The 12,334-nt window shown below is 33.8% G+C and overlaps 1 protein-coding gene across 4 annotated transcripts in view; it reads right to left on the bottom strand.

Annotated features, from left to right (window-relative positions):
- Positions 1-4,464: 4,464 nt before the first annotated feature.
- The window catches only part of myom1b (myomesin 1b), a 38,028-nt gene continuing 30,158 nt past the window's right edge, over positions 4,465-12,334 (bottom strand). For 3 of the 4 annotated variants that reach the window (XM_037756199.1, XM_037756198.1, XM_037756196.1), the window contains 9 exons: positions 8,750-8,803; positions 8,361-8,448; positions 8,230-8,268; positions 8,028-8,133; positions 7,461-7,624; positions 7,235-7,271; positions 6,995-7,017; positions 6,132-6,187; positions 4,465-6,009 (listed from right to left, as the gene is read on the bottom strand). In XM_037756199.1, the coding sequence (XP_037612127.1) occupies positions 5,755-6,009; positions 6,132-6,187; positions 6,995-7,017; positions 7,235-7,271; positions 7,461-7,624; positions 8,028-8,133; positions 8,230-8,268; positions 8,361-8,448; positions 8,750-8,803 (822 nt within the window). In that variant the 3' untranslated portion in view covers positions 4,465-5,754. The remainder of the gene's footprint in view (positions 6,010-6,131; positions 6,188-6,994; positions 7,018-7,234; positions 7,272-7,460; positions 7,625-8,027; positions 8,134-8,229; positions 8,269-8,360; positions 8,449-8,749; positions 8,804-12,334) is intronic. The other variant, XM_037756197.1, reaches the window with a different exon arrangement.

Here is a 12,334-nt window from a genome sequence, read left to right as displayed (position 1 = left end):
AGGAGGTTAATTATAAAAGTTAATTACACAGTAAAAAAAGAGCTAAACAAAGTGTAACAAAATATGAACCATTTAAATAGAAGGAAGTATGAAAATAGGAGCAGTATATACAGTATTGACACAAAACAGACTATTAACAAAACTGCACAAGTGGAAAATGATATTGCACAGTGAGAATGAAATGAAATCCCACCTGAAAATATTGCACAGTGTGAATTACACCTTAGTAGTAATAATGATAATGATATTGCACAATCATTATATAGTATAGTGCAGTTATTGTCAGTTTTTGGTGTGTGCAGATTAAAGAGTGTCTAAAATCTTCAAACGCAATCAAGCAAAACATTATCAAAGGCTGTGTACTTGTTTGTTGCAGTGAACTTCCTTGTTTCTGTTTCATTCTTACATGACCTTTGATTTTGTTTATGATATCCTGTGTATATTCAAAGTTTCACAATGACTTCCAGTAAAAACCTCAAAGTCCAACTATACTGTCTTCAACCTTTACTGGAAGTGTGTTTAGCCGTGCAGCCTGTACGTTTCCATCATTTAGTAACTTTTCTTCAGCCACTGCATGCAAATGATGAATCAATCAAATGATTCATCAAGTAGAGTCTCCAAAAAGGCCAAGATTGTTCAATTTAAAACACTTTATTCATTTTATTATACCACGATTCCACAAGAACATATGTATTACTTCTCATATATATATATATATATACATATAAGCTACATTTACCACTTTTCTGTTTACATTCCTGTTCATTCATTTTGCAATTATATATTATTTTATTTATATTTATATTTATACATGTTATATTGCATCGCTATATTTTAACTTCTGCACTATTTTATGTCTTATTTTTTGTGAATATTGTTTTTATACATATTTAATGCTTTTTTTCAGGTGCGTACCGTTTTTTTTTGTTTCTACTAGAACATGTTTACATGCTTTAATGTTCAAAAAACACTTTGTTTTTCTTATACCAGCTGTGCAGCATCTCTTTTAACCCTCTGTCTGAAACGCTCTGATTGAGCTACTGAATTGCAGCAAATTAATGTGATTTATTTATTGTGACTTACTTTATTGATCACAGTAAGGAAATTCATTTCCCACGCGCTTCAATTGTAGGTCAGAGGTCACAACCAGCTTCAGAGCAGCAGCCCTGCAGGTGGTGAGAGATTTTCAGGGATTTGCTCCGGGACAGTTCAGCACGACAACAACACAGATTGGATTGAACCTGAATCCTCAGCCACAGAAAGGACAGTGTTTCCCACCAGCTGTCTTTTAAACGAAAGTAAGGAGGAACAAATGAAGTGAACCATGATGTACTATTCACTCGCTCTGCACGGAAGTAGAACGTTTCAGTTCCCCATAAAACACCTGCTGCGTCAGACGACTGCATGTTTACTCATGAAGGGATTTCCTAAATTGGGGACCTGTCACATAAATGTTTGCTGCCCAATATCTGGCATAAAAACATGTTTTGCATTTAGCTGAAGCATCCGTAAAAAGTCTTTTTACTCTTATATTTTTTTGTAAATGATTTTCTTGCTATGTCCCTGAAATGTGTCAGTTTGCAGTTATGTATTTGCTCTTTTCTAAGCTCAATAACAACTCAAAATCACGTAAAAAATATTTAGATAAACTTAAAAAGATAAACATTTTGAGTGAATATCAAAATGTTGGAGTTGTGGCCAGTTCTCCTGGACCTCTGCAACTTTTACACTTGTTATATTGAATTAATTCTGCTCTGTTTCACCCCAAGAATTTCCCATGTTTGCTTTGTTCTTCCCTCCGACTAGTGAGTGCCTCACCTCTGTAAGCCTCTATTCTGTAGATCCAATAATTTTCTGGCATTATGTACTAAAAAATGTGACCATTTAAACCAATAAATATGCCAACAGATCCTTTATTAAAGCAAATATGATGAAAAAGATAAAAACGGTAGACAAAATATCCAAATCAAATGCATGCAAAGTGTAAAAACAGTGGTCTGTAAAGAGTGCATAAGATATTCTATTACACAAATGTGGAATATTGTTATCATTAATATTTGATAAGAGCAAATGCAACGTCTACTTTACAATAACTGAAAACACATCAATCTTAATAGGCTCAAAAGCCCACATTAAACTTGTAGCATTATGTGAGTATAATCAATACTTTTCTCCATTAGATTCACTCTGGCTGTGTTTCAGCTGCTGGTCCAGGCTCCTCCACTGTGTCTGCAGGCAGCTCGGAGGCTTCTGATTGGTCAGCAGTTGAAGGTGAATCAGCAACTTCTTCTTTTGCTCCTTCTGTTTGTTCTGAATCTGAAGCTTTGGACTCAACTGCAACCTTCTCCTCATCTTCAACCTTTCCCATGGAAAGAGTCCTAGTTACAGATTCTGCAAGAGAACAATCATTATTTAATCTCAGTCATGACAGAATTACGCCATACTGTAATGTTCACATATTTGCCTTCTCACCCTTTCGCTTCTGCTTTTTCGTTCCAGTCACTTTGGTTTTCATCCTTTCCTTTGGGGTGTTTGGATCAAACACCACATTTCCCTCAGCATCGGTCGAGTATGACGTCACCCCCAGGTCAGGCGTTCCCTCTGTGGTCTCCAGCTGAGAGGAGACAAACTGGAGTCAGGCGTCACCACGAATAAAAAGCTCTGCTCTAAACAGAATCCAACCAGAATTATTACACAGCTTTGTTGAATACTTGATTCTGATTGGTCAATCACAGCGTTCTACGGTCTGTTATTTCTTTATAGCAGACCGTTGCTATGAGCGCAGTTCTGATTTCTGACTCATGCGAACCATTTTTTTGTCAAATTATAGATTTTTTAAGTAAGTAGCCGTGTAACAAGTGGGATAATGTAGCTAATCTAGCGGGTCACTGTTGTGAAATAAACCCCTTCAGGGCGATGAAAGACCCCTCCGCTCAACGTTAGGGTGCGCCATCGCCCTGTCGGGGTTTCTTTCACAACAATGACCGGCTCGCTGTACATTATCCCTTACTTAACCGTCAAGAATGATGTCCTTTACTTACCCACCAGGATGTTCAGTGAGGTCACACTTATATATAATTAAGTAGATAATTTTGACCGACACGGTAATTTGCAAGTCATTTAGCATGCAATAAGAACGCCATTCTTGCTTTTGGCGTGTCATTTGTACGCCATGTAGTCTGTATTGACTGCAATGTAAACGCATCCACGTAAATATGCTATACGCTCAGAGCTACTGACGTAGAATAAAAAAGTGAGAAATGCCTCTTATGATTAGTGGGCGGGGAGGTGGATGGGTCCAACTAACACAGGACTTCAACCAGAAGACTGGTGTAAATGGTAAATGGACTTGCATTTATATAGCGCCTTTCTAGTCTAAAGGACACTTTGACATGTGGACTGGAGAATCGAACCGCCGACCTTCCGATTGGTGGGCGACCCGCTCTACCCCTGAGCCACATCCGCCGGTTCGTGTCACAAAGTGAGTTATTTTGAAGTTACGTTAGTTACGTTTGTGACGTGTTTTCCGTACTGACGTTGTTTACGTAAATATTTTACTTAGTTTACGTACTTATTTTAAGCCCAACCATGATGTTTTACCCAAACATAACTAAGTAGTTTTGTTGCCTAAACCTAACTGTGGGCGTTACCGTAGTTTTGTTGCGTGATGTAAAAATTACGCAAAAAGAGAAAATGACAAATGACACGCGAAAAGGCTTAAATACAGTATGTTCTCATGACATACGGAATCCATGTAATGCCGTACTATTTATACACATTCCCATGAAATCGGGTTGGTTTAATATGAAGCTACAGTCAGGAGACGGCAGGAGAAGTTTAGCTTAGCTTAGCATAAAGACTGTAAACAGGGGGAAACAGCTAGCCTTTCTTTATCTGTCAACAGATAAAGAAATCTGCCTCCAAGCGCCTCTAAAGCTCACTAATTAACACCTTATATATTGTTTGTTTAATTCATATAAAAACTTGGTTTTACGGGGGTTATGTGCTGGATTATTTCTTGACCGTGCACAGTGACTTCCAGCAGTAGTACTCATGTTAAAACTGATGAGGAAAATGACTAATTATAACCTTTATCTTGCAGAAAAATCTTTGATATATATATATATTCTGTAAAGCACCGTTGGATGCTGGTGACCAGACAACAAAGGGAAACAGCATTAGTTTCTCATTCAGGTGAGCTTGATTTTTGTTTGCTCTGTTTAGTGCTCATCTAAAGGTGATTTATTTTTCCAGAGCATCATCAATCAAGCGCATGATGGTTACGGTAGAGGGAGGGCTTGTCTCCATGCTGGTGGTTGATCTTCGGGCAGTCCAAGTGTACAGATAATCGTGACTGGGAGTGAAAAAGGTAAAACGCAACTGAAACGAAAGAGTGAATAGTGAAGGGTGGAGGGTTCAAAACCACAGTGAAGCAACTCAAAGAGGAAGAGGAGGAGGAGGAAGTGGGGAAGTACATGCTCGTTTTTTATTAGTCTCATCAACAACAGGGGAATAGGAAGTGATGCAATAACCACTATTAATGAACAGTGATCTGACAGTCTTCATTACAGTGGCATTGTTATCATCATAATAAAGGAGGCATCATCATCATTAATGAAGGACTGTGAAGGGGATCTCATAACAATGGTGGATCACATGAATAACAACGATGACAGCGGGCAAACATACAGTATTCAGGGAGATAATGGAAGTGATGTAATGATCACAACATTCAAATGATGGTGAATAATAATAAAACAGGACTAAATGTAAAATCTGATGAAATGACGCAATACATGTTTCAACCCATTTGCAACAAATTTTGTTTAACTTCTACTGTTTTACTTTACAAAGCATTCAGTGCATTAAACAGTACACATTTCTCTGCTCTAATGTACTACTGATAACTAAGCTAACGTTAAGTTAGAACATTGAGTTAAAATCTAGAAATGAGAATCCTGTTTTTGTCTACGTGTATCTGAAATACAGCCTCAAAATGACTCAGGATCTCAATAAATCTGCCACCATTATTGAAAGCTTGACAGAAGAATCTATTAACTCTGAAGATCTAGATTCCCACCTGCACTTGAATGCACCAACATAAAGCCTTAAACTACATGAAACAATGACTTTCAATCACGACTTTCTGTAGCCTCTAGCATTTTTCAAGTCTCTGCAAAATGCTTTACATATTGTAATAATATAAAGGAAAATAAATTGCCGCCTGAAAGACAAGAAAAAGCATGAATGAATCTAACGTTATCGAGTGCTTTGCATGAGCCTGCAATGCATGATTTGTAGCAAATGGGATAAAACATGTAAAAACATTTAAACACTGCACACTAACTTCATGATTTTCTTTTCTATGACTTAGCGTTGCATCCTATCAACACCACATGTATTAAACTATCATCTTTGGCTTTCTTTTGTCAAGTAAAGTTTCATTTTTCTTCTACAGAGTAAAATGAGCGCCAACATTTGCTTCTCTGCGTGCCACAATTTTACACAAACAAAAAAAACTAAAATTGCACCATTTTTGAGTGGACGTGATGTTAGATTTGTTATTATTGGATCTTCATCACACTCTGGATTTCTCTCTGAACTGTTGTTGACATTTCATTTCAGATTGAGCACCCCTAGAGTTAATTTTATATTCTACACAAAAAAACATCTAACACATCCTCAAGCCCGTTTCTTTCCTTCACAACTGTTGTTTTTCATTTATACATATTTACGACAAGATTTGGACCGCTTTTATTTTTTCTTGTCGTCTTCAGGGTTGAAGACACTTACGGTGAAGTCCCCGCTCTCCGTGCCGTACTTGTTCTTCACCAGGATGCTGTACTTGCCAGAGTCCGACGTGTTCACGCCGGTGATGGTGAAGCTGGCGAACTTGCCTGACGCAAACTTGAGGATGCAGTGGTCGTCGGACGTGATCTCCCTGTCGTTCTTCAGCCAGGTGACCTCTGGCACGGGGTCGCCCGAGATGTTGCAGGTGAGATTGAGAGCCTGGTGAGAGGATAACATGAAAAACACACATATACAATTATACAGTAATAGCAATTATGTTCAGGTACGTAGAGCCAGTCTCTCTATAACTGTCATTGTGCTGTCAGCTTAAATCAGTTTACCTTGCCCTCCTGTATAGTGACCACATCAGGCAGGCCTCCTGCTACTCGAGCACGACCTGAAACAAACAATGTTGACTTCAATAATTACAATAAATACCTTTTATTTATATGGTAATCTAATCTAACTTTAGAGGAAAAAGGTAATGCCTGCCCAATACTCCATGCCACAAAAGTTTATTAATGACTACTTGGATCTTCGTCAGGTCAGAATGATCCAAGTAGAATCGAAACATAGTCATTAACAAACTTTTGTGGCAATGAGTAGTGTGCAGGCGTTACCTTTTTCCTTAGTGATGCTGTATACATGGTGTGCGTATAATCAGTCTTCTTCAATCTAAAGTAACGACCATGTTGGACATTAAATACATGTGAATATTTATATTAAAAGTATAATATGTAGAGATCCTGCCCTCTGCCTGTATTTTCTCGTATTATTTTGCTGTGTTCAGGACGTTTCTGGGCTTCAGCAATAACGTTTTATTTCTCTGATTCACTGCTTTGTTCTCACTAACGCCGCTCCCTCTCTTCATTCACTCTATAGCTCGCTCGACCACCGCTGCTCTCTCTCTAGGAGGGGCCAACTATGAATGCTGTGTTTACAGACAGCAACCGACAACTGTTACATAATATACCTTTAATATATAGTCTGGATAATGTATTGCTTTAAATGTAATCAGTGGAATATATGTATTTTACAGGACTCTGTAAGTATTAGGTGGAAAGAATTAGAGTTATATGATCTGTCTTTTAGTTAAAATTCAAGTTGTAGCATTTGAAACTCTTTACACAGTATTCTATACAATGTAAGAAAGACAGGACTTCTTGATGATGAAATGAAGCCACTTTAAACACAATACACTTACTTCTCTCTGCAATAGCAGCAGCTCTGATGAGGTAAAAAAAGAAAGAAAGAGGAAACGACGAATTAGATGAAAGAATCAAAAGTGAAAGTTAAGGCGTATTCTTTATGCATATTTCTTCATGCATGTAGTTCCTCAAATCACTGTGGGTTTGAATTTATAAAATGTGTTTTTCTGCATGATGTGATGTGGATACATGAAGCTATAATAATAATGATAGTTATCGAGGCGTAAATAACTTACTGGAGTCTCTTGAATTCTGCAAAAGCATCGTCAAATGCTGCAAAACAAAACAAAAGGCTGTATATATAGGATACACCAAATGCAAAACAAGAAATCTGAATTATAAAAAGAAGTACAAGAAGTTTGTTAGAGGTCATAAAATGTCTAAAACCCACACATTTAAAACATTGGTTTTTAAAAACAAGCAACAAGTATACAGTCGTTGTGGCTAAGAGGGAAGTTTCACCTTGACCAGACAGCTCAACGGTCCTCCTCAGGCCTCCTTTTCCATCGTTGAACTCAATGGCGTATTTGCCCATGTCTTTCTCTGTGGGCTCTGAGATCTGCAGCCACAGCTGCTCTCCCACCACGCCGCTCTTTATACGGTCAGAGAAGGAGATGGCCGAATCCCTGTCGGAGAGACGACACAGAAACATGAGGGAAACTACAGGTGGACAAAGCACTGAATATATTTAACTATTGTACTACATTGATAAAATGTGTCTCAAAAATACTAGAAGTAACAATTTACTCTCACATCAATGTCATAAATTGTAGTCAAGTAAAAGGTATAAGCTCCGATACTGATACTTTTTTATAATAAAAAGAGGCATATATGCTTCATGTTGCTTTCCACAATAAATTACTTATCATGTTAAAACACAGAACACCTTTAAGGCAAATAACAAAAATATGTTTTATTATTATTGTTAATTGAATTGTTGTTAATTGCAGTAGATAGAGTGTAACTAATTCCTTTTAATAACAAGTGTAAACATGTTTGCATAAATAGCAATGTAGACACAGAACGTACTTGTAGTGCCATGTCACTTGGAGTAAATCGTTGTAGTAGCTGACAAAGGTGTAGAGTCGGATGCCCTGATCTGTGCTTGTGATCTTCAGCGGAGTGGAGGAATTGGCTGCAATTCAAATATTAATTTGGGGTTAAAATGCAAATTCAAAATGGATAAGGCAACAAAATGTTTAATGTTTTGACAAAATGTTTATGTCCTTACCGATAAAAGTGAAAACTTCATTCATCAAGTCTTTGAAACCTTGAAGAGAAAGAGATTTGATCATGCTAAGTGATATATTTACATTTACAGTCATGATTGTTCATCTCAGTGTGTGACTCTCAAAAGTTTACCTTGATCTTTCAAATTCAATGTGGAAGTGTCCTTTCCTCTGTCATCCTTCAGAACGACCTCATACACACCAGAGTCCTTCTTGGAAATCTGACAGAGAGAGCGGGAACGTCAAATTCAGTCGTAAAAACAACACCGAACAAGGAATATGAATTGTATTCATCTAAAAAGGCAAGCTGTTCTCTTCTTCTACGGGTGCAGCAGAAAACACATATATGACGCAAGAGCAAAAAAGCCAACAGACAAACAAACAAACAAACAAACAAACAAACAAACAAACAAACAAATAAATAAATAAATAAATAAATAAATAAATAAAACATTCTCAGGCAGAAAGGCAAAACCAGAAATGGCCGTTGGCCCATGACGACAACAGATAACTGTTCCCAACTTTTATGCTTCTCCAGATTACGTCGTCGGCCGACGAGTCTGCAGGGGAGTTGCGCTGAAATGGGACACATGTGACATCACGTTTATATGTTTATATGTTTATATGATCACCTGGAGGATGTCATGTCACTGAATGACACTGGGACAGATGTTAGAGACAGTACAGTGGGATGGGAATGAGTTGTGAGATGAAGAATGGAAAAGGGGGTTAAATGAAATTTGAGAGAAGTGGAAGACAGAACAGTTAGAGAGAGAAAGAGATAACGGCGTCAAAAAATTAAATGTGAAATAATTTAATGGCCTTGTTAGGACTTAAAATATGATATGACAAATGTATTGAAAGACAATTAATGCTGGTTATTTATAACAAAAAAATTAAGTATAATTAGTAGGGCGGCCAATCGATTAAAAATTAAAATTAAAATCGCGATTAATCACAAATTATTCACAAATTGTTTATCTGTTCAAAATGTACCTTAAAGGGAGATTTGTCAAGTATTTAATACTCTTATCAACATGGGCAAATATGCTTGCTCTACGCAAATGTATGTATATTATTGGAAATCAATTAACACAAAACAATGACAAACATTTTTCAGACTTTTTTTCAGATTTCTTTTTTCAGACTTTTTTACTATGGACATTTTTTTCTATGGACTTTTTTCAGACTTTATTTCTTCCGATATTTTTTTTGACATTTTTCAGACTTTTTTTGACATTTTCCAGACTTTTTTTTCCAGACTTTTTTTTCAGAATTTTTTGTCAGACATTTTTTCGTCGGACATTTTTTCTATGGACATTTTTTTCTATGGAACTTTTTTTTCAGACTTTTTTCAGACTTTATTTCTTCCGACATTTTTTTTTTACATCTTTCTGACTTTTTTTTTAGACATTTTTCAGACTTTTTTCTGACATTTTTCGGACTTTTTTCGGACTCTATTTCCGATTTTTTTTTTTTAGATTTTTTTACTAACTTTTTTTTGGACATTTTTCAGACTTTTTTTTTTTTAAAACATTTCCCAAACTTTTTGTTTTACATTTTTTTTTTTTTTTTTTTTTTTTACATTTTTCAGACATTTATCAGACTTTTCTTTTCAGACATTTTTCCGTTTTTTTTTTATACTTTTTCTAACTTTGTTTTTGGACATTTTTCAGACTTTTTTTTCAGACATTTTTCAGACTTTTTTTTTTTTTTTTAAAACATTTCCCAAACTTTTTTTCTTACATTTTTTTTTTTTTTTTTTTACATTTTTCAGACATTTATCAGACTTTTTTTCTGACATTTTTCGGACTTTTTTCGGACTTCATTTCTTCCGACATTCTTTTTTACATTTTTCAGACATTTATCAAACTTTTCTTTTCAGACATTTTTCAGACATTTTTATATATTTTTTACTAACTTTTTTTTTGGACATTTTTCAGACTTTTTTTTTTTTTTTTACATTTTTTCAGATTTTTTTTTTTAGATCTTTTTTTCAGACTTTTTTCAGATATTTTTTTTAAGACTTTTTTCGGATATTGTTTTTCAGACTTTTTTTCAGACTTTTTTTCAGATTTCTTTTTTAGATCTTTTTTCAGACTTTTTTTTCGGACTTTTTTTCAGACTTTTTTTCAGATCTTTTTTTCAGACTTTTTTCGGATATTGTTTTTCAGACTTTTTTTCGGACTTTTTTTTCCGGACTTTTTTTTCAGATTTTTTTTTCAGACTTTTTTCGGACATTGTTTTTCAGACTTTTTTTTCAGACTTTTTTTCAGACTTTTTTTTTTAGATCTTTTTTTCAGACTTTTTTTTCAGACTTTTTTTCAGACTTTTTTTCAGATTTTTCTTCAGATTTTTTTTTTAGATCTTTTTTTCAGACTTTTTTCGGACTTTTTTTTCCAGTCTTTTTTTTCGGACATTTTTTCAGACTTTTTTTTCGGACTTTTTTTTCAGACTTTTTTTTTAGATCTTTTTTTCAGACTTTTTTTCAGAATTTCTTTTTGGACTTTTTTTCAGACTTTTTTTTCGGACTTTTTTTTTTAGATCTTTTTTTCAGACTTTTTTTCAGACTTTTTTTTCTGACTTTTTTTCAGACTTTTTTTCAGACTTTTTTTCAGACTTTTTTTTTTTAGATCTTTTTTTCAGACTTTTTTCGGATATTGTTTTTCAGACTTTTTTTCAGACTTTTTTTTCAGACTTTTTTTCAGACTTTTTATTCAGACTTTTTTTTCAGACATTTTTTTCAGACTTTTTTTCTGATTTTTTTTTTAGATCTTTTTTTCAGACTTTTTTCGGACATTGTTTTTCAGACTTTTTTTCTGACATTTTTTCAGACTTTTTTTTCATATTTTTTTTCAGACTTTTTTTTTTTAGATCTTTTTTTCAGACTTTTTTTCAGATTTTTTTTCAGATTTTTTCTTTAGATCTTTTTTTCAGACTTTTTTCGGACATTGTTTGTCAGACTTTTTTTCAGACTTTTTTTCAGACTTTTTTTTCATATTTTTTTTCAGACTTTTTTTTTTTAGATCTTTTTTTCAGACTTTTTTTTCAGACTTTTTTTCAGATTTTTTTTCAGATTTTTTCTTTAGATCTTTTTTTCAGACTTTTTTCGGACATTGTTTGTCAGACTTTTTTTTCAGACTTTTTTTCAGACTTTTTTTTCAGACTTTTTTTTCAGACTTTTTTTTCAGACTTTTTTTCAGACTTTTTATTTTTAGATCTCTTTTTCAGACTTTTTTTTCAGACTTTTTTTCAGACTTTTTTTCAGATTTTTTTTTGGATTTTTTCTTTAGATCTTTTTTTCAGACTTTTTTCGGACATTGTTTTTCAGACTTTTTTTTCAGACTTTTTATTCAGACTTTTTTTTCAGACTTCTTTTCAGACTTTTTTTTCGGACTTTTTTTTCGGACTTTTTTTCAGACTTTTTTTCAGACTTTTTTTCCGATTTTTTTTTTAGATCTTTTTTTCTTATTTTTTTCGGACTTTTTTTTCCAGACTTTTTTTTCGGACATTTTTTCAGACTTTTTTTTCAGATTTTTTTTTTTAGATTTTTTTTTCAGACTTTTTTCGGATATTGTTTTTCAGACTTTTTTTCAGACTTCTTTTCAGATTTTTTTTTCGGACTTTTTTTTCGGACTTTTTTTCAGACTTTTTTTCAGACTTTTTTTTCAGACTTTTTTTCCGATTTTTTTTTTAGATCTTTTTTTCTTATTTTTTTCGGACTTTTTTTTCCAGACTTTTTTTTCTGACATTTTTTCAGACTTTTTTTTCAGATTTTTTTTTTTAGATTTTTTTTCAGACTTTTTTCGGATATTGTTTTTCAGACTTTTTTTCTGACATTTTTTCAGACTTTTTTTTCAGACTTTTTTTCAGACTTTTTTTTTTAGATCTTTTTTTCAGACTTTTTTTGGATATTGTTTTTCAGACTTTTTTTCAGACTTTTTTTCAGACTTTTTTTTCAGACTTTTTTTCAGACTTTTTTTCAGATTTGTTTTCAGATTTTTTTTTTTAGATTTTTTTTTCAGACTTTTTTCGGATATTGTTTTTCAGACTTTTTTTCTGACATTTTTTCAGACTATTTTTTCAGACTTTTTTTCAGACTTTTTT

The sequence above is a fragment of the Sebastes umbrosus genome, chromosome 21, assembly GCF_015220745.1.
Source record: "Sebastes umbrosus isolate fSebUmb1 chromosome 21, fSebUmb1.pri, whole genome shotgun sequence".
In the NCBI taxonomy this organism is placed as follows: domain Eukaryota; kingdom Metazoa; phylum Chordata; class Actinopteri; order Perciformes; family Sebastidae; genus Sebastes; species Sebastes umbrosus.
The sequence above is the reverse complement of the archived record's forward strand: the minus strand, read 5'-3'. Positions and strand labels throughout refer to the sequence as shown.